A 23,262-nucleotide genomic window follows, 5' to 3' on the forward strand; every position below is an offset into this window, starting at 1 on the left:
GTCGCACTTTACATTCCTATGGCCATCGCTACTAGAAACAAGATTCCGCAAACGAGAGCTCAAATTTAGGGTATGACTAACTGCTGTGCTAGGATCTTAAAGCCTGATATTAGTGCCTCAATCCATTAGGGACTGTCCCTGGTTCGGTAGACTGTTGCGGTTTTCTATGCTTAAGGTCAGGGCTTGCCATGTATCAGACAATAGATATGCAATCAAGCGTTGGAAATGTTAGTATTCTTTTATTACTCTGTTGCAATTCAGTCAACACCAACATTACAATGAATTGAACATACCAAGTATTGTGCGAGGGTAAAAATATTTGCGCTTTATAGAATTGATTACATAATGAAATAAAGATAAAGTTTGAATACAGCATTTATAAACTGACCTTAAGAAAAACTGCAAAAAACTGGCAAAAGTCATGCTACCGATAAAATGAAAATGATATTCTGGAAAGTTAAATTACCTCTTTGGAAGAGACTACTTTGTTTTTCTCTTTTGGTGCAGTATTCCGATCGTGGTGGTTGCCTGAAAGATGGACAATATTGAGAAAAAAGTCAAACAGAAGAGCTGAGCATATTTTGGCGGAAATGGTTCAAATATACCAGGAGGACCTTCTTTCCAACATTGCTCTCAAGAGCAGTGCAAATTTGCCTATACTAGCATATTTGAGCACTTTTGAATAATTCGGCTCCCACAATCCACTAAAACAAAGTTACATGCACCAAAAAAAACACTTCAAAGTAAAAACCAACAAACCCCACCAATCCCCTCGCACACAAACAACCTTAGGGGACGGGCTAAAAGAGGTCTACTAGAAACACTAAAGAGGAAAATAGTACCTAGGATTGGGTCATTGGCGACTGTTACAAAATGTTACTCACCATACGGATTACTGTGCTTGGTGCATATTAAACTTTCCTTTATACATCTAGAGATGTCCCAAGGAATGGGGTAGTATGGCACTAAAGCCAGATGGAAGCAGTAGAGATTGATGCATTAGAACTCAAGAGGTCACCACCCAACCGTCTGATGCTTTATCTAGATGGTCTTGGTAACTAAGCAGGACTGGTGGGAAGGCATAAGGTGGAAAAGCCCTACAGGCAAAGTAAAGTTATCACTAAGTTGAGTTACTTACTCTTCCATCCCTTTTTCTCAATTTCTACATACTTCTGGGAAATTATAAAGCATCTGTGAACGGAGGGGTGTTTGGGAACTAATTATCGGTCCAAAAATTGTGATGCAATTTTGTATGACTGAAATGGGCATCTACTGTTGTGCTGGACTCAAGAACCTAAGCTTGTAGAAGGCATGTGGAGTAGTGTCCAGGGATAGCCTTTACAAACCTCTCTGGAATGCCCCATTGTTAGGCAATGTTTGTATGCAGTCCCCTCTGGGAACACTACAAACAACTGACTACCGGTATAGGCAACCCAACCTTTGGTATAAGCTTGTACCACAGTTTTGGTAGCGTGTTGAGCAGCCAGGCTTGTCTCAAGAGGGGAAATGTGAGCTGTAGTGGAGTTACAAAGATTCACAGTTACAGGTATTCAAGTAAACTCAAGGTTTCTTGGAGGAAAGGGAACTATGGACCATAAGTACGTTAGTCATTATGGTGAGTATCTTATAATTACTCTCATGTCCCGTCCCCTTTCCTCCATACTGTACGGGCGATTACAACTGAATGTAGCCCCAGGGTGGAGAATAGATCTCCTTAAGCAAACCGGTTCTTGAGAACCACCTGTCAGAAGGCCGCATCAGATCTAGATCCAGCATCCAAATAGTAATGCTTACAAAAAGTTGAGGGAGAGGCCGCCCTGCTTATGACTTGCTAAGGGACATGGCGCTGGAATGCAATGGCCGTTGCCTTGGCCCCAACTGCGTGGACATGCATGTTGGCTGGAAGTGGCTTGTGCTGACCCTTGTACGCTTCCTTGATGGCAGAGACCATCCAGTGCGATATGGAAGCCTTAGAGGCCTGATAAACTGGCCTCAAGCCTCCAACAGTGACAAACAGGGCGTCCAACTTGCAGAAGCCCTTGGTCCTGTTAAAGTAGAATTTTAGGGCATGCCTGACATCCTGGCAGTGCAGCACTCTGTGCTTCGTCCTTGGGATCGGGAAAGAACGTAGGGATGACCATCTCCTCGTTCAAGTGGAACGCGTATGGAACCTTGGGCAGAAATGCCGGGTGCATCCGCATGACTACCTTGTCCCTGTGCAAGGTGGTATTTGGTTCAGAGGCGACCAGCGCCTGAATCTCGCTGACTTTGCGAGCCAAGGTAAGACTGACTAGTAAGGCCTTCTTGATGGTGACTAGCCCGATAGCCACAGATGCCACTGGCTCAAATGGTTTGTGCGCCAGCGCGCCCAAGACTATGTTAAGGTCCCACACAGGGTGAGGTCTCTTGACGGGCGGGTAGAGCCTAGCTAGATCCGTCAGATGTTTAACGATAGGGTTGGAGGAGGAAAAAATGCCTTCGGGTTCCTGTAAACCCCCAATGGCTGCAAGGTATGTGTGCCAGGTGTCCACCTGTATGCTAGAATGAGCAAGGTGCGCTGAAAAGAAGAGCACGTCCAAAGTGCAAGCCAGGGGGTCAATTCCCTTGGAGTCTGCCCAGTGGCAGAACTTAGTCCATTCGTTTTTGTACTGGGCCGTGGTGGCTTTGCTCCTGGCGCCCTGAATGATCTCCAGATTGGCCTGTGAGAGGCTAAGGTGGCGAAGCGTTACCTGCTCAGGTACCATGCTGTGAGGGCTAGTTGCCCTGGAGCAGGGTGGACGATTTAACCTCCCCCCTGCTGCGCCAAAAGATGTGCTGGGCCCATCGGAAGGTGTATCGGGGCACCGCTGAGAGGCTGAGTAGCTCCGAAAAACCATGGCCGGGCCACCATGGGGCTATCAAAATGTGTTGGTGAGAATCCTTGATCTTGCAAATTACCCTGTGGATCAGGGGAGTGGGCAGAAAGGTGTAGGCTTTCATGCTGGTCCACTTGAGGTGAAATGCATCGCCCAGAGAGCCGGGGCCCTGACCCTGCCAGGATGCGAACTGGGGACACTTCTTGTGCCAGATGGCAAAGATATCCACGTGGGTTTGACCCCACCTGATGAAGATCTCCTGAATAAAGAGGTCGTTCAGCTGCCACTCGTAATTGTCCGCTCCCAGCCTGCCGCGCCTCCAGGTTGGATTCCCCTGGGAGGTGGACTGCCGAGAGGTACATGTCGTTTTCCAGGGCCCATTGCCACATGCTGTTCGCCAGCCTGCACCAAGGAGGGGAACTGGTGCCTCCCTACTGGTTGATTTAGTACATGCTGGTCGAGTTGTCTGTCTGGATGAGGACAACCTTCCCTTTGAGAAGTGGTGGGAATGCTCTGAGCGCTAGCCAGATGGCGTTCAGCTCCAACCAATTGATGTGGTATTCCTGCTCCTGTTGAGTCCAGGTGCCGTGGACCGAGAGATCGTCCAGAGTGGCACCCCAGCCCTCGAGCGAGGAGTCTCTGCTGATGGTAGCCTGCAGAGAGGGCGGCCGAAAAGGCTTGCCCTTCTGTAGGTTGCAGTTCATGGACCAAGTTCTGTCCAAGTGGAGAAATGGAGGAACGTTGATCATCTCGTATTGCGAGCCCTGCTCCAGATTCGATGAGGCCGCGAAGTGCTGCTGAATCCTTCTCATCCTAAGTCTCGTGTGCGGCATGGCTAACAGAACCGCCACCAGTAGACCCAGGAGATGTTGGTACCACCATGCCAAGGTCACTTCTCTGCTGAGGAAGTGGGCGGTGGCCCTCTTGATGGCCGAGATTTTGTCTTCCGATGGAAAAACCCTTGGAGCGCATGTCCCAAATGAGTCCCAGGAATGTCAGTCTGCAAAGGGTGCAGCTGTGACTTCTTGAGGTTGAGCGAGAAGCCCAGGTCGTGCAGTGTGTTCATAAGGGCTTGGGAAGAGTGGCGAACCGCTACCGGGAATGTAGCCCTGACGAGCCAGTCATCGAGGTATGGGTAGATTTGGACGCCCTGCGCTTTGAGGGCCTCCACAGCGTTCACAAGTCTGGTAAAGACCCTGGGGGCCGAGATGAGGCCAAATGGAAGGACTTTGTATTGGAAATGGTAGCCCATGATCCTGAACCATAGGTAAGATCGATTGTGCTGCCAAAAAGGGACGTGTAGGTACACGTCCTTTAGGTCCAGGGAGCACATCCAGTTTCCCTTGTCCAATGTCTCCGCTATAAAAGCTGGCGTAACCATCTTTAATTTTTACAGGGGTAGGGAGAGGTTGAGGGTGGAAAGGTCCAGCACAACTCAGGCCCGCTTGGTTCTTCTGAATGGCGAAAATCCTGGAGTAGAAGCCAAAGCCTTGCAGGGAGGCTGGGACTTCCTCCACTGCCTGGCTCTCTACGAAAAAGAGTTGCTGTCCCAACTTGTCGGAGGAGAGGCTGGGATAGGAAAGCGGTACCCCTGTGGATACTACGGAGAGGATCCAGGAGGTCTGAAAAATCTGGTGCCAGAATTGTGCATGGAGAGCAAGCCTGCCCCCCACCGGGGCGTGTCACACCTTTCCCTCTGAGTCAGACGCTGCAGAGGGGGGGGGGGGATGGGTGGTGAGATGGAAAAAGCCCTTACTCCCCTCCCCCCCCCACCCCTTTTGTTTGCACCGGTTCTGAGACGGCGAGTGGTCTGGCTGCCTGGATCTGCGTTCCTGGAAGCCGCAGAACCCTCCATATATACGACCCTTTTCCGAGCACTGCTGAGATTAGATGTACGATTTGGGCGTGGTCTTTGTAAGAATGAAGATTGCCGTTTGTGAGCTGTTCTTGTCCAGCTCTTCATCCGTAGAGGGGAACTCCCCCGTCCCACCTCCCCTCCCCCCCACCCCCCCAGCTCCCCCCACTAGTACGGTAGATCTAGAATGCACTCCTGGACATCCAGTTGAATTTCGTTGCCCGGAGCCAGGCTGCTCTCATGTCCGTGGCAATGCAGATGGCACGGCCTGAGGTATCGATTTCCCACCATACCCGTTGGTTGGCAGCAGCCAGCATGTCCTCTGCTTTGGCCCGACGCAGGTGTAAGGGGGCATTTGAGTAGATCTTCTTGCTGTACGCTTCCAAGATCTTCTCCTTGCCTAGCAGCACCGCAGAGGAGGTGGCTGAGGACAACTGAGGCTTGGAGTATAGTGATGCCGCAGCAATCACCAAGGAGTGTGGCTGAGGATGGGGCAAGAGCGTATCCACGTCCTTCTGCCTGTACTTGGCATCCAGGCATCGGTTGACCGGCTGGACCGAGTGGGGCTTGAACCAACCCTTCTTGGCCAGGGAGACTACATCAGTTTGCAGTGCAATCGCTGTGTTGGCAGAGGGGCATCTCGTGAGGACTTCCACCAGAACCCCCTCTGACGGCTGTTCGACCTCAGGTTGGGGAGGCCCAGGTACTCCGCCAGGTCAGCCAGATGTTCATGGAAGGCCCTGGCTGAGGATGGCGTGTCCGGATCCTCCACCTCGTCTGTATCCTGAGGATCTTGTGGAGGAGATGGTGCCAGAGGCTGAGGCTTCACTGGGGCCCCGATGGAGGAGTTTGTGGTGCCGTTATCATGGCGTCTTTGATAACCCCCATCTGAGGAGACCTCATGAGGCCGAGAAACTTTTCGAAGAGCACCTTCTCACAGGCCAGAGGTGGCAGGGGGTACTGACAGGGTAGTGGGGGGTTGCTAGAGCCACTTCATACCTGTCCATATGGACGCAAAGGAAAGTTGCCCTGTGCAAATGAAGGGTAGACTGTAGGCCACGTACCAGGTTGAGGACAGTCCCACCTCGACACTCGTTCTTCACTGAATTCTTGGAATGGCGGACGGAGGCCTATTTCTGGCGCGGCGGCCATTTTGTCAAGCTGCCTGCCACGTGCCTGTGACGTGTTGCTCAGCCCGCTGGGCCCGGCCTCGTCCAAGACTCCTGCGTGTGGATCACAAGGCCTACCCTGCTCCTCGGGCCTCAGCCCGGTAGGTGTAACACCCTTGACACTGGGTCAGTAGAGCTGCGTTTAGGCGCCCCCTCAGACGTATTGCCGGTATTAGGGCATAGCCCCTCGGATGTACTGCTGGTGTTGGGGCATAGCCCCTCGGCCATTGTGCCGGTAAAAGGGCGTAGCCCCTCGGGTGTAGACCCGGTACGAGAACCTTCCGGTCCCTCAACACTGCGCCTCGGAGGATTTATGTAGCGCTCCATACATGGTTTGTCCAACATCTAGGCATTGATTATACCTCAGTCAATACTGTTAACCGACATCTGAAGGATGTTAGCCAATAAGATAGCTCAGCTGGTTGAGCACTCATTGCTACGATGTGCAGGATCTGTAGGTTGCACGTTCGAATCCCGGCAAGGCCAACTCACCCTTTCATGGTCGATAAAGGAGTACCAACTTCGATTTGTTGATAATTGTGATAAATATGTTCTATGTACAGCGCTTTGCCAAAAGTGCTATATAAATTACCATTTGTCCATGAAATTAGATATAGAATTTCACTGTCTTGGAAGGATAGCTCAGGAGCAACATGCGCGCCGTGGAAGTAAGACGACACATAGCAAAACAGGTTCGATTCCCCAGGTGGAAACCTCTGGGTATTAAGCACATTATAAATTATCATATCAGGGTCCTTGCCTCTCTGCACTGTTGTATTATATCATTGGAATACCATTAGGTAGTAATAACTACAGCAAATGAGTACTTCCATTAATTAAAAGAAAATTAAGCTATTGAAAATACAAAACAATTCATGCTTGTTTTACTATGCAATTGTCTAGGTTTTGTGTTTTCAAAATGTAAATACATACAGGAGAGATCAAATGGCCAGACCTTGGAGAATCAATGAAAGGTGTATTCAGTCACAAGGCAAAAAGCTGCCACATAGTATTGATTTCTGTACAGTTTTTGCACGCGGCTGGCTGTCACATACATTTTACTCTTAAAATAACATTTACTCAAAGTTTAAAAATAGAGAGTAAAATACTCCCACCTTGAGTACTGGTTACTAGCACAACTTTTTATTCAAACATTATGCAGTGAAGGCACACAACTCGATTTCTAGAATGAACCCTACAATGCTTGATTGTACAAATTAATCTGTGATACATCTGAATGTGAAAGGGCAGAACAGCTACTTTAGGGAAATCTTGCCTTTCAATGAGGCGGTTGCGACCATGGGATGGTTTTTGGGAGTGGTATTTTTCAGACTCCCTCAGTTGATTTGCTGGTATTCTTTATAGGATTGCAGCTCAGTGTTGGGGAGAATTCTCAGAAATGTGCCAATTCCCTCTATTTTAGAGAACCCTCCGCAACTTTGCTCGATTTTGAGGACTTGATTTTTACCTGGAGAGCGCGAGACACTTTTTCCCACTCTCATGCATTTTAATGTGATTTTGTACACCGTTTTTGGTTATGGAGTCAAACTCTATAGGCATCATCTTTTACATTGTGCCGCACAGCACCTTCAGTGCAGTGACAGAAGTCTTCCAGATTTCCCAAGGTTTAAATACCTTCTCTGGGATAAACTACTGTTTCCCAGAGCAGTAAAGTGAAATGGACTTTACTTACATTTGTAACTTTCTAGACCCAGCACACACCATCTGGAGGGGTTACCTAGTAACCCCTTCGTCTAGTTGCTCATGTAACATTTGTATGTTACCCTTTCTACAATTAATGGCTGGTGGCAGTGGTTTACTTTTTCCTACCATTGTGTGTTTCTACCGCGGGCTGCAATTGCAGCTGCAGTAAACCACCCATGGGTGCCCATTTCGTCAAAATGGCCCTGGTAGTCTTTTTTCACCATTTCTTGGTGGAAAGGTCCTTCTTGAGATTTACTCTGCATGCCAAACCAGATTTGGTGCCTTTGTTTGGTCTTTGGCAGGATTCACGAGTGAAGCCCACCTCTGGCTCCAACGTGTCTAGCAGGGAGGGAGGAGCCCGACACTCCATGTGCTTAATCGCCTTTATTGCAGGAATGCACCCAAAAGGTGATTGGCTGGCCTTGTAGGACAGCCTCCCTGCTGTGTGATTGACAGCTTGGCTGCGAATGAATGGGAGAAACCTGCATAAAAAGGTCAAGCCTTTTGATTGGAAGACAGTCTACCACTGAACGAAGGAATCCGAAGAAGAACTTGGAAGAGGCGCCTGCTGCAACTCCTGGACCATTGGTTTGCCCAGTGAAGCCCTGCTGCTGTGCCGACGCTCCGAATTCACCTAGACTAGAGAAACCCTGCAATAACGACTTCTCCCCTTTAGTTGGTGGGAGCAAACTACTCCAAAGTAAGTCCGTCTGGACAGCCTCTTGAAGATGGCTGTACTTCCACTGCTGCTGGAAGTGGAAGTGCCAGGGAGAGGAACACCAGATTAGTGTGATGCTTTCAAGTCTGACCTGAGCTCCAGGAAGATCCTCCGGACTCCCAGGAAGGACTGACCAAGCTTGAGCCACCTCAGAGTGCTGTACCCCAGATTCGAGGAAAGTCCGAAGTGGTATCCGAGAACCGTGGGGGTGCCATTTGCATAAAACGCAAGGAGCTGAAACCGCGAAGTGCCAATTAATTGATGTTTGACCATTGCTTCTGCCGACCGTCCCCTTGCAGTGCAGAAGTCCCCAGAAGTCCTCCCTCTCGTCCCCACAACTGAGGCCCAGGATCTGAAGAGCTGCACAGGAACAGAAGCCCGCTGAAACCATTTCTTCTAACCAAAGGTACTGTACAGTCCAAGAGAACTTACCTCTTCCTGTGTAGCCTTACTTGTTCTCAGTTGAGACTTGTCTTGGTTGCTTCTGGTGAGTTACTTGCATCTTCTACCCCTCACAAGCCTAACAGCTTGTGGCCCTACATTTCTTCTTTGCTACAAAGACTTCTAAAACATTTTGCAAGACTTTTACCTACCTGCAAGAAGTGCTTCAGCTCACCTAGATTTTAGCCCAATTGACATTAGCTGGCCTTGCTCCCTGGAAGGGGTTAACTGACTTTGCATTAGGGGTTTCAAATGATAATTGTGTGATCTCTCGTTTTAGTCTAATAACCTTTTTCTTTGACACCAATCTAAGTATTGCTCTAAATGTACCAGTGATATATTAATGTCCAGTGTCCTAGTTCTTGCCCTAGTTCTTTAAGTCAATTGAGCGTGTAGGAAGTATGTGTGCCATCCCAAACGGGTACTTGCTGATTTAGAGAAACTAAGTGCGTTTGTTGGAGTGTATATACATATAGCCCCTTCTGAAGAAGGCTTATATAACTGACTGTTCAATACATTAATAATGGTTTAATCAAGAAACCTTGAGTGCAAGTGTTTATTTGAATACTTGTCACTGTGAATCTCCAACTCCCCTACTGCTCACATTAATCCCTCTTGAGAAGCCTGGCTGATCAGCCACACCACGAACCTGTGTAGTACAGATTTAAACCAAAGGCTGGGTTCCTATTGCCAGGTGGTCACGGTTTTTGTAGTGCCCCCCTCTAAGGGTACTGCTCCAAATTATGCCCAACAGCGTCATGTAGAACGAGCAGCAATTACCAAATGCAAAGCCCTTACCGCTGGTGACAAAGTCGAGAAGACAGTGAACACCAAATGTTAGTTGAGGTGGAATTCCGACAGCACCTTTGGCATGAAAGGTTGGGTGTGTACGCAGTACCACATTTTAAGTGTGGAAAGACAAGTAAGGCTGCTTGTAAGACAGGGCATGAATCTCTGACCCGTCTGGCCGAGGTGATCACCACGAGGAAAGCAGTTTTCCACAAGAGAAACTTGAGTGGTGCCTGATGCCGAGGTTTGAAGGGCTCTCCCATCAGTTTAGTCAGCACAACATTGAGCTCCAAACCCGGAGCCCTGAAGAGTCCCTTGATCAACGCCTTGACAAGCCTGGGAGACCACACATGTGGTCTGCCCAGGGACCTAGTGTACCTGGATATGGCGGCAAAATGCACCTCGATCAAGGCGTGAGCCAGTCCAGCTTTGGCCAAGGAAATAAAGTATAAAATAAGTTGCAAAGCCGTGATAGGCAGAGGGGTAATCTTCCGAATCCAGCACCACACAGAAAATAATTTCCATTTATGTCCATCTCCGCCAATAGGTGGAGATGTCCAATCGAGAAGAGAAGAGCAAAAATGGTTCTTTAAGCTCAATGTCAACCACAGCCAGCCTAAACACAAGCATTGAATGGGGGCTATTCATGCATGACAGGCTGGCGATACTAAGACTAGACATGCCTCTGTTCGTCCACCACAGCCTTTTGTCCTCAATCAGTAAGTAGACACCTTCAGTAGCAGCCCACACGCTGTGTAGAACCTCCAGTGTTAGCCACACATGCAATGGACCAATCCTTCCAACTACTTGACAGTAGCCAGGCAACCTCTTACGAGAACAGTTTCAAAGGGTTTGGAGTTGTGTGTTGGGACAGCCGGTCCACTGCGCACACGTTCAGTCTGCAATAAGGATTTTGCCTGTAGCCTGGCACATGGTTTGTCTGGAAACTAAACTCCAGGGTTCCCGAGAGGTTTGGTACTTGGTGGGGTGACAAATCCTTGTTTGGTGTGGGCGCTGGCAGTTCTTGGTAGTCCAATATCTAGTGCTTTCGATAATTTATTGACAGTTCAGTCTGGAGTTATTTTTGTACATGGTATTTTATTTGTTCAGATAAAACATAATTCTGGCATCTTGTGCCATATGTAGTGAAACAAAAAAGCCGGACACTCATTTCGACCGTAGTCTTTAGCAAGGCAAAAAAGATGGTCGAGCGGGCTCGTGATGGAGCAGGTAGGCAGTTCACTCTGACTAGGGTACTGGGTTGAGGCTTATTGGCTCATCTGTCTGGTTAGTAACGTCCAAACCGTATGGTTACAGTCCAGTCACGAGCCTGCTCGACCATCTTTTTTGCCTTGATAAGGACTACGGTCGAAAAGGCGTGTCCAGCTTTTTTGTTTCACCACATATGGCATAGGATGCCAGAATTGTTATGTTGTATCTGAACAAATAAAATACCATGTACAACAATAACTCAAGACTGAACTGTCAATAAATTATCTAAATCACTAGATGTTGGACTACCAATAACTGCCAGCACCCACACCAAACAAGGATTTGTCACCCCACCCAGTACTCTGAGAACATGTCACATAATATTCTACAGTTTGTCATGGCCCCTGGGCAACATGACAAAGATCCAGCAAAGGCCATGCATCCGCCTTTGTAATATGCTACTTGTGTGACACTGATGAGACATCTACTGCCTAGTAGTTGTTGTCACTTAATCATTTTGCTTGACAATGCTCCGCGAGTGTTGGGCACATGATCGCACAGTAAAGTGAAAGCAACTTGCTTCACTCACCCAAGATGGCACCCCGCCATGGCAACCAAGACTCACTTTCACTACGAGGCTTGGTTCCGCTTTATGTAAACAGTAGCACAGAGATGACGCGCAGAAAGCACTGCAGTGTCCAGTGAAACAAACGTGAAACCAGTCCCCCCCAAGGCCTAATCATTGACAGAGGTAATCCACTACTGCCCTTCTACTGGCCTTTTTGAAGCAGGTCAAGACAGATGGCCCCTCGCCCGTCACAACATTAATTTAACATTCTTCCAGTAACTCAGCCATTTATTGAAAAAAGGAAATCCCCCCCCCCCCCCCGCCTATATACAGGTCTGAAGCAACCCTTGCTAGCTTTATCCTGGTATTAAATTAAAAAAGGTTTGTATAAATGATAAATGCCAACCCACATAAGAATACCAGGTATGAGAAGAAAAAAAAGACAAAGGAAAGCGCAACACATTTTTTGCAGATCTAATCAAGCATTAGGATTAAAACTACACAGAAAACTAATGCCAAGATCCATGTTCCTGTATCCTTTAAAAATCCAATCACGCATTAGAATGCACTAAGGAACTCTCCATGCGTTTTCCAGTCCCACTTGGGCTGACAAGGAAAATAAATAATTCTGTAAGAAACAAATTAGGTTGGCGATTAACACCTCGAGCTACCATCAAGACGAAAACATTTAGACTACTAGTAACAAGTCATAACACATGAGGTCTTTATATGTGTGTGTCTCCATAGAGGGAAGCAAGTGCACCCTTGAGAAGAAATTGGGCTTAACCAAGTACCCAGACTGGAAAAGAATTAACACAAATATCCCTATGCCACCTGCCTTAATGGAAATTAGAACACAGTTTTCATTATTCAATTTCTCAGAGGGCATCACGCGCACCACAATGATCTTTTATACAAGATGTTTTGGCACGATTCAATACTGATGCAATGTTTTCATATTATAGGAAATGTAAGCAGTGGGGTTCTCAACTGACTCACCTTGAAATAAAATTATAAGTCCTGAAGATGGCTCCAACCACGAACTACGTGAACACGTGGGCACAAGTATCAGGAGTAAAAGAGCTGAAACATGTGTGGACTTGAGAGAAAAACCCAACTACGGTTTTCCATGCTCCCACAATAAAGACACTAAACAGTCAAGCTACTGAGACATGCAAACCTAAAAAAACTGCTGTAGTCACAAAACCAATATTGCAGTATAGACTTCTGTTCTCCTAATTCAATGCTCCATTACATGTTCAAAAGTAATGTACAAAGTCACCATATACTAACCCCCACTCACATTTCAACAACCAAAGTGTTTATGTAAAGAATTGTGCATTACATAGCATGCTGTGATCTAGATCTGTTTTGCTGACTTCAGCGGCTTTTAATATTGTACAAACAGTCTTTCTAAATAAACGAGTGACTGATATTTTTCTCCCTCTAGCTGTGTGCACAAATAGCAGCAAACCGCTTCATAATTAAGATGGTGTAGGCTCATTAATGCACTTTTTGACTTGGGAGGCACAACCATTCTCCTACAGATAGAGGTTTTGTCTCTTCCACAATCGAGTCTGGTCCGCCATTAACAAAAAACGAGTGGAAGTACCCAACAGATTGACTTGCTTGACTTGAGCCACATTGACAGCTGTACCAGGCTTTCTTGGTTTTCTGCAAGAAAACACTGCATACCTCGCAGCCTTCCTCATGGTCTGGATGCAGGCAATAAGCATTTATGACTCCGATCTTCCACAAACACGTACCTTAATCCACACTTCGCCAGAGTTTGAGGCGGCTTCGGCTTTCCTTCTCTTCACTCATGGTTGAAAAGGCGTGAAGTAGGCCAAAGGCTGGGCCTTCTCGAAGCTTGGATAAGGTTACCATGGTGGATGAAGTTCTTTGCCGTTAACAGATCGCCGCCTCTGGCCTCCGTGCGAAGATATTTATGCAAAATCTTTTGTATAAAGAACACGAAAATAGTTCGGAGAGCATCAAGGACTCCCAACACTCAAGCGTGTGGTAAAAATCTGAAGATGGCCACTAGTGGTGGAGCTTAGAGAGAGGACTCAATGTGGCAGTATGACCCAAGACAGTGATTGATTTAAATGAGAAATGCAGTTTTAAAATGAACTTTACCAAGGATTCCCAGCCTTACAACAAGGAATTTTCAAGAGCATGTGAATCCATGCCAGATCCCATGCTGGAGAACCCCTGGTATATTCCTCTGCCAGGTATCTTCCCACAATGTCAGCTACCTTATAAACTCGCCTGCCAGGACATCACCGTTCACTATATCACAGGAGCATATACCCTGAAGTGCTTGGCATATTTGCCTGTGGCAACACTTGCTTCAGCTTCCCCCACATTGGCATATCAGGAGTCTACTTGCTCAGGTTTCGCTGCTGCACTTTGTCTTGTCTGCATTAAACTATTCTTATTGAGTATTGAACTGGTATTGTTTTTTCTGCATTAAGACCATTAGTATTGTCCATATTAGCAATCTCATACCATTCAGTCACTCGGTTGCATGTATGTCGGCATGCCCCAGGGTCCCAAACTGTTTTGGACGGACTCGTCGGTCATTCCCAACGTCTCCATCAGGTCCCAGCTTTCAAAACCCTGCAGGAGCAGATGAGTCCTCCAGACCCCCTAAACCGGTCAATTACAATTGCTGTAATGACCAGGCCGGTGGAAAGGGTAAGTGGATAAAATAAAAAATAGAGTCCATCCGATTTTCTCACTCAACCTTACGACTCCCAGGAACCTGCAAACAAATACAGGTTATGGTTACAAACATTTTAAAATGACAACCTCAAAATGTTCACCCATTGGGGAGAATTCTCAAAAATGTGCTAATTCCCTCCACCTTAGAGACTCCCAGCAACTTTGCTGGATTTTGAGGACTTGATTTTTTTCCCCGCTCTCTCCTCTATTTTAATGGGATTTCTGAACACTTTCTTTTGGTTGTGGAGTCTGACAAACTCCATAGGCATCTTTTACATTGTGTCGCAAAGCACCTTCAGTGCAGTGGCTCAGGGAAGTCTCCCAGATTTCATAAAGGTTTAAATAACTTCTATGGGATAAACTACTGTTTCCCAGAGCAGCAAAGTGAAATTGACTTTACTTACATTTGTAACTTTCTAGACCCAGCACACACCATCTTACAATAGGGTGCTGGAGGGGTTACCTAGTATCCCCTTTGTCTAGCTTCTCATGTAACAATTTTGTGTTACCCTTTCCTCACTAAATGGCTGGTGGCAGTAGTTTTGTTTTAACTACCGTGGTGTGCACTTACCGCGGGCTGAGCTCGCAGCTGCAGTAAAAAGCACCCAAGGGTGCCATTTTTGTCAAAATGGCCCTGTCTTTTTTTCGCCATTTCTTTGTGGAAAGGTCCTTATTGAGATTTACTCTGCGTGCGAAACCAGGTTTGGTCACATTGTTGGCTTTGCCTTTGGCGGGATCCACGAGTGAAGCCCACCTCTGGCTCCAGGGTGTCTGGGGTGGGCAGGAAGTCCGGGCTGTGCCCGAAACACACAGTGCTTAGTCTCCAAGGAGACCTAAATGCACTCTGTACTGATTGGCCGGCTGACTGTCCAGCAAGGACAGCCACCCTGCAATGAATGGGAGAGAACTGAATAAAAGGCGAGGCTTTTGGCTTGGAAAGCAGAGTCGACCACTGGACGGAAGAACAACTTGAAGAGAACGCCTGTTGCAACTCCTGGACCATTGGGTCGCCTGGTGAAGCCCTGCTGATGTGCTGAAACTCCAAAATTTGTATCGACGGAGAAGCCCCTGCAAGGACGACTTCTCACCTTGAGCTGGTGGGACCAATCACCTCCAAAGTAAGCCACCTGGACATCCTTCTCGGAGCTAGTTGAATTTCCACAGAGTTGCTGCTGGAAACCATATAGCCTCGGAGGGGAACACCAGATTGTGTGTGTTGCTGTTAAGCTGGCCTAGAGCTCCAGGAAGATCATCCGGACTCCCAGGAAGCAGTACTGGCCAAGCCTGAGCCCCGCCCCAACAGAGTGCGGGACCCCAGAAGCAAGTCAAGCCCATCTCGACAGCCAGGCACTGCGGTGTTGCTATTTGTGGTAGACACGAGGAGCCGAAATACCGAACAGCCACGGATTTGAAGATTGCCAGTTGCGAGCGGTGACCGCCCAATTGCAGTGCAGGAGTCCCCAGAAGTCCTCTTGTCCCCACGACAGATGCCCAGGACCAGTAAGATCTGCAGAGCTGCTCAGGGAAAGAAGTCATATGCTACACTGGTTCTTCAATACAAAAAGGTACTGTAAAAAGTCAGATCTTGCCTCTTGCTGTAGAGTTGCTTGCATCTTCTACTAGTCACAAGTCTAACGGCTTGTGTCCCTACATTTGATTCTTCCTTTCTTCAAAGCCTTCTAAAACATTGTGCAAAGGCTTTTTCTACTAACCTTCCAAAGGTGCTTCATCCTATTTAAGACTTTTGCCCATTGACTTTGGCTTAGCCTATTACACTGAATGTCTCTGCTTAGAGGATGCAAAAGGATTTACCTGCTTAAGAATATTTGTGGTCTCTTGTTTATTCCAATCACCTTTTCCTTTTACCAACTTCTAAGTGTTCTAAATGCCAACGGTAAGATTAATATCCCCAGCACCCTAGCTATTGAAGTCACTTGAGCGTATAGGTTGTGTCTGTGGGCCATCCCAAAAGGGGTTTTTAACTTATTTATAAACTAAGTGTGTACAGTATTGGAGTGCATTTGTGCGTTATTATATTTCTCCCGTCTGAGGAAGGCTTATTCTAACTGAAATAAATAAAATGTTTATTCAAGAAACCTTGTGGGTAAGAGTTTATTTGAACACTTCTCACTGTGACTCGGTGCGCAAGTCCCCTACAGCTCACACTGACCCCTCTTGAGATAAGCCTGGCTGCTCAACACGCTACCAACAGGTGTAGTACAAGCTTATACCAAAGGTTGGGTTTCCGATTACCTGTAGTCAGGGTGGTTGTGTTCCCATACTGCATACAATCGTGCCTAACACCACCTTCCCTGGTTACCAGACTACCTCCGCCCCAAACCTGGAGGTTCAAAGTTCTGTGAATATGTCCTTTAAATGCAACTTGCTTCTGCGAACTGTGAAGTCTTGAATTTTTAAATTGGTGCAGACTTCAAAATGCATGTTTGAGCAATCTAATCTGTTGCTTTTAAACTTCCTTAGTCGGAAAGAACTTCCAAAAACTCACTTCTTGTTTAAGATGTGATACTATCAAACATCTTTAATTTATTTAAACACTGTTCCTGCTTTTAAATGTAACACTTGAGGTGAACCTGCAATTCTTAAATTTTTCTGGTTTCCATTTTCTGCAAAGCGCTAGTAACTGTCTTTTCCCCATTCACTTTAGTTATTTACGCTCACCTTACCACTGCTCTGCCTACGACTTCTCATCCATCATTCATGTCACCCTAGACCTGCATGAAGAGGTTATTTCCTTGCACGCGCATGACTGAGGAAAAAATGATCTGTTATGTAAATCAGCTGCGCCCCGCATTAAAGATGCATTTCAGGCATCATTTGAAAACATTGTGGACTAAAAATAACGACGCGCTGGCACCAGCGACCTCCTGTGGAACTGCGCTTAATTACTAACAGTCTCTGCCCCTTCTGGCACATTACCGATGTACGGGATCGTATGAGGGTGCTTTCCTCTAGACCTCTGCAGACATCAGGCTCGCGCCTACTACAACAATACGGGCTCACAGTTCCTTCGTTTTGCTACACGCGCGCTGCTTTTAGCCCCAATCTTACTTTGGCATTCTTCTATGCGCGGTTTAAAACGAGCTTCAAATTACAGTCAAATTAGCTCTTCTATAAGAATAGGAAAATATGTACAGTTCAAATACGATGCTTACAATTGACCTTTAATATAATTACTTGGTTCTTTAAATTCGTAGCATCACTTCATTTCGCCGCTAGTTCCTTCTGACAAACATCTCATAAGACTTCAATTTCCTGGCAAATCTGTTTCTCAAAATGTTTACAAGATCTAAAGTTGATTGGACCTTCCTTGATCATGACTGAACTGAAAGGCAGTTAAGCTACCTCAAGATTCCAAGCCACCTCACAGCACCAATCATTTCTGCTCTAAACATTCACCATTTTGAATTGGGATCCTGTCTCCTGAAAGGCAAAGTTGAGGAAAAAGATACACTACCCCAAAATACCTCTCCTAGCCATTTACTTAATATCCTACATCTTTCCTGTACTTTCAAACCCAGAACCTTTTTCTAATGGATACTTGATAGAAACCCGACCGTCTCAGACTCTTAGCGTGCCTCTGCAATGAAGCTTCCTCACTGGTTCGGCTTTTCACACCATGCAGACGTTACACCAGTGTTTCCTGCAGCTCCACGATCATGTGCATGCTTTCCTCTGTGGCCTGGACCACAGAGCGCTGCCTCTGCACAACTGTGCCTCCAGGAGCTTGTCTGGTGCTCCAGCTGCGTCTCTCCTTCCTTTTCACCACATATGTATGTGTTAAGTTTGTGACCCAGTGCCTGAAATGCACGTTTTCTCTCGCACCGCTTTCTCATGCAGTTATCTCCTGCACTGCATTTTCCATTTGTGCGGATGCCATTTTTAAATGTCACGCGCACTTTAGGATCAGTAAAACTAGGCTGCGCGTTAGGCTTTGGGCTCCTCTTGGTTTGCATGAACTCCCTCCTCCTGCTCGCCCTCATCTCAATAACTGAGGGGTTAATGAAGTTGGTCTAGATTTAATTGGATCTCAGAAACAGATGGCATGTGTGAATTGTGATTGTTTGAGCCACAGATTAGTTTAACTAGAATGACAAGCCATTAGGGACAGTGGTATTATATTGTCTTCAGGGGAGGGGGGGGGGGGGGAATACTGCATCTCACCAGATGGATTATGGGTACTTCCCGTGAAAGCAGTCTCCACCCCATTTGATCCTGCCCTATACAGCCACACCCCCCCCAGGGGTCAGGACCGGGTAGCAGCTGCCGTCCCCTGACCACATAAGAGGCCACCACTGGGGAAACAGTCCATCGGATTCATCACAGTAAGCAAAAAGGTTTCACTTGGCTCCAAAGTCAGGAAAGCTTCAACACAATGGTGGCCCATTGAGGTCTATAGAGGAAAAACTGCAAAAAGAAAAATCTTTCCAACACCTACTGGGCCATGATCTTGTCCATTATTCATTCCTATAAGAGACGAACTTCAAGTTGAGCGAATAAAGGTCTGCAAGTACCTTTATGATAGTGACAGACTTAAAACCCAGTACATGTGACTGTAAAATGGTTGGGTCACTTCACCTGAAACCAAAAATAAAAAGTGACTAGTAGTTTAAATATTTTTAACTATCACAAAACTTTACATACCCTCACAGAAACTTGTTTTCGAAACAACTTAATCAATCCTTATCTAAAGTTTTCAGTGATGTGCGTGTCGAGCCACTCTGCTTAAGCCTAGAAGGATCTTGATTGCTTAGTAATTGCCATCAATGGCCACAGAAAGATCAAGGAAACCCTTTCGCCCAATTGTCGGTCAGTGAACCTCAGAAAAGTGTGTAGGGGTGTTCAGCAGAAAGGTTCAAGCATTCACAGAATGTTTTACGAATAATATTAAAAAAATCCTTTGCAATATGCCACTCATGCATACACTTCGAATTACTGGAGCACAAACGGCAACATATTAAAGCTGCATCTTAATGACACAGCCTTCAGCTTATACCTTTCATGAACTAGCTTCGATACACCAGACAATGCCATGTATGCGTAACACCTACCAAAACACGGCTCTATCCTCCTGAAACCTTTAATGTCACTGTCGGTCTAGTAACGCTTTTCGAAACTGCTGTATGTGAAATGATGCAGGCATGGAGGAGAGCATCGCAGGGCCCAATTTAACTCCCCAGCCACAATTAATGTAACCCTCTTCCAACAGTGATATAGTGTACACTAGTTCCTTAATCAGATCCTTCATAAATACATGGGATGCTGGTCAAAGTATTGGCACAATGACAAATGCATTTCGAAACATGGTAGATCACAATACAAACAGACATAACTACAAAAACCTCACCAGTGCCCAATTTCGCCATTGGTTTTGTTGGAGCAACTATGGTCCGATTTGGCTGGGATGACGACGAAGTTAATCCCCCTCTCGTTCGCGCTTGAGTAACTACAGGAAACGCTAAAAGATAAACGTTCTTATGAGAAACAGATAAGAAAATATTTTTATTTAAATTATATTTATATCACACGTAGTACCCAAGTTCTCTTTTTCTGCCTGCTTCCTTGAGTTCGCTGACCCTGCACGTGCAGAAGGGACCTGACGGCCAACACTTCCTTTGTTGCTACAGAATGAACTGTTAGCCTGCAAAGACAATCAGAAGTTATGAGCAAAATAAAGCAGACATTACCGACACATACTATGGCAAACAGGCTATGGCAAAACGTTACTTGCTACTGTCCACGTTTGCTGCCAGAAGCCCAACTTCTATCTTTACAGGATGGTTATCAAGCAGATCAAATTGGATAATTCGCCACATGTCAAAAGAGAATATAAATAAAGCCATGAACAGTGTTGCAGGCAACTAGCCGAATTTTTCGTTCAGCACTGTGGGCAGGGTTTTAGTTTAATTTTTCAAACGTAGGTACCGCTATTGACTCAATTAAGCTCACCAGGACATGCAAGCGGTAGTCGAGAGAAAGCAGCCCAGACTTTACTAAAGAGGTGGCAGGAGAGGGAGTTTACAGGTACAGTCCAGACAATGTGCATTTTTTTAAACCCACGCACATCTTCATTCAAGAAAAAGCAAAGAGAAAAATAACTACACAGAGTTAAGTAAGCTTTGTGAAGAAATAAATGACCGTCGGGTTCGGAGGAAAAGTTTCAAGAAGAGTTTTTACAAGTGTTCTTCTTGGAAAAGAAAATGCAGTAACAGGTATGCAAACAATTTTCTGGTCTAATCAGTAAGTTTAAAAAGACCGTGGGAGAGCCGTAATGAGTTTAAGGGACAATATTGGGTAGGTAGTTACATTTGTGCAAATGTATTCACAAGCAGCAGTTCCGGGCATTCCGGTGGATCAACTCACAAAACCATTGGTGATTAAGCAATCAAGAGATGAAGCATTTAACGATTAAAAAACTCGCTACTAGCGCTAGAGCAATATCCAGAGAATTAAAAAGCAAATTGTACAGCAAGCAGTGGGTGTTTACAGAGGAAGTTGTTGTGCCCCTTATATGGCAAACACCTTAGCTCTCAGCAACGAGGCACCAGTCCAGGTGGGAAATTATGCAAGATGTTCTCACTCCGGTTGTGGCTCAAACAGCATTATCCAAACTGTGGGCTGCAACCACCTAGAGGGCCACAGCCTCATGTCCAGGGAGTCGCACAACCAGTCTAAATTTAAAAAGAAAAACTTAAATGATTTGTTTTTTCTAAATCCAGAATCTAGACTGGAGCCGCGCCCTCCACACCCCACACAAAATTCGATGGGCGTTTGCGTAAAAAGAAAGTGGCAAAATATGCCATGAAATGAAAACAGGCCATGGAATGACAGAACCTTATATTGTACCTTGATGTCGTCAGCAGCCACCTCAGAGTATTTTCTATATAGGTGATTTATAAGGAGCCATAAGTTGTCAAACTTTCATTTCATAGCACAGGGTACTCGCTTTCTAGGTGTCATGTGCAAAATAGGTTTAGTGGGGCTTTTTCCATTGGAAATCAGGGAGCAATGTTGATCACAATTCGGTGAAACTTTAATTTCTCCAACAGATTTCAAAGGGGGAAACCTGCACAGGCACACCACTATTCATCAGGTGGCTTTTGCTGAAGACAAAAGATTAACTCCCCAGAGGATACCTCCACTAACGGGGGGGTACAGAACAGTGTACCGTCATTGCAGGTCCAAAACAAGTGATTTGTACACGTTGCTTCTTTCCTTCTGCCTCACATGATGACCCTTGTTCTAGAAGAACAAGTTACTCTCTTACCTGATAACGTTCTTTCGATGGGATGGTCCGACGACGTATTACATATCTATGACTAACCACCACAGCTGTGCTGCTTCGGAAAATTTTCGGCGTCGATGTGCCGTCCCCGAGGCCCTCCTCCGACGGCCCCCGATGTGATTAGGACGCACAACGCCCGTAGCCTCAGTTGTAGTTTTTTCCCCCAGAACCTGAGACACCAGTTTTCTGCCAGTTAGACACACAAGGCCTTGCAGTACGCAAGCTGCAATCGCATAAGAAATTCTGCAGCGGGGAAGGTAGGGAGGGAGCGATATGGAATACGTCATCGGACCATCCCATCGAAAGAACATTACCAGGTAAGAGAGTAACTTGTTCCTTGAGGGGATTGGGTCCTCCGACGTATTCCATATCTATGACAGACTCCCAAAGCAGTACCAAGCAAGGAGGTGGGAAAAGAATTTAGAACACAAATTTAGCATGCCCAAACAAATTGCGGAATAAAGGACTGCCTTGTCAAAGGCCAGATCCTGCCGTCGGATGGAATCGAGGGGAGTAGTGACGTACCAAAGTACCGAAGCCCAGGTGGCTGCATCACAGATGTGACGAATAGGAACAACCCTCTGCAGGGCAGTAGACGCAGCCACTCCCCTGGTAGAATGGGCCCGCAAGCCAGCCGGAGGGTCCTTACCCGCCAAGCGGTAACACTCGGAGATAGCTAAAATAATCAAACGAGACAGTGTTTCGTCACAGCTTGTCCCAAACACTTTCCAGCGAAACCAATGAAAAGTTGATCGTCCACTCTGACCCGGGACATGCGCGAAATATAAAAGCTCAACGCTCTCCTAGGATCAAGCATATGGAGCCTCTCCTCTTCTTTACCAGGATGTGGAGGAGGATAGAACACCGGAAGAACCACCTTCTGGCTCAAATGAAATTCAGAAACCACCTTCGGAAGAAAGGATGGATGAACTCGAAGGACAACCCTGTCCTTATGAAACAGTGAAGGATGGCTTAACTGAAAGTGCCTGTAACTCACTCTGCGAGCGGAAGTAACCACAACCAAAAACAGTTTTCAGAGTTAACAGTCTCAAAGGGCAAGAATGCAAAGGCTCAAATGGAGCACCCAAAAGAAACTGAACAAGGTTCAAATCCCAACCTGGCACCAGAAAAAGTGACGGAGGAAACACATTAGTGAGCCCTTCCAAAAACTGAAATTAAAGGAATCTTAAAATAGGAACATTCTTCGGACGAGCGCTTAAATATGGACAGCGCCGCCAAGTAACCTTTAATGGTCCCCACTTGCAAGCCCCTGTGGGCCAAAGAAAGCAAAAAAAGACAGAACCATGGGAATGTCACATTCAAAAGGATCCACATTCTTAACTTTGCACCAGTCGCAGAATTTACGCCAACGGTACAGAGACTTTGTTGCCGGCCGTCTGGCCGAGAGCAACACCTCCAACACGTCTTCAGGGAGGTCCCAATCCTTATACCTCAACCTTTCAGAAGCCAAGCGTGAAGGTTGAAGGATCTGACCTCTGGATGGAGAACCTGACCCCCCTCCCGTGAGAGCAGATCGTCTCGGTAGGGAAGACTACGTGGAGGGCAGATGGACAAGTCGAGAAGGTCCGGGTACCACATCCTACGGGCCTACGCCGAAGCAATGAGTATCATCAGGTAACCGAACCTCCGCAGTACTTGCGGAATGACGGGGACTGGAGGAAACACGTACAGCAGTGGGACTGACCACTCCACCACGAACACGTCTCCTAAGGCTCTCTTTGGAGGAAATTCCCACGAGCAGAACCTTTCGCACTTCCGGTTGACACTGGAGGCGAAGAGATCCACTTGAGGGGTCCCCCAAAGGGCAAAGATCTCCAAGAGAATCTCCTGAGCCAGCTCCCACTCGTGAGAGATCGTGCTCTGTCTGCTCAGAGCATCCGTCTTGTCGTCGTCTCCGGCC

At 46.6% G+C, this 23,262-nt stretch overlaps 1 protein-coding gene across 5 annotated transcripts in view; it reads right to left on the reverse strand.

The window, feature by feature from the left end:
- Positions 1-23,262, reverse strand: part of DLGAP5 (DLG associated protein 5) — an 827,616-nt gene that overhangs the window by 609,961 nt on the left and 194,393 nt on the right. For all 5 annotated transcript variants that reach the window (XM_069637597.1, XM_069637599.1, XM_069637595.1 and 2 more), the window contains exons 5-7: positions 19,592-19,697; positions 19,404-19,514; positions 467-528 (exon numbers count right to left, since the gene is read on the reverse strand). In XM_069637597.1, coding sequence (XP_069493698.1) covers positions 467-528; positions 19,404-19,514; positions 19,592-19,697 — 279 coding nt within the window. The remainder of the gene's footprint in view (positions 1-466; positions 529-19,403; positions 19,515-19,591; positions 19,698-23,262) is intronic.

Source organism: Ambystoma mexicanum, chromosome 14 (genome assembly GCF_040938575.1).
Source record: "Ambystoma mexicanum isolate Mex_15411 chromosome 14, UKY_AmexF1_1, whole genome shotgun sequence".
NCBI lineage: Eukaryota > Metazoa > Chordata > Amphibia > Caudata > Ambystomatidae > Ambystoma > Ambystoma mexicanum.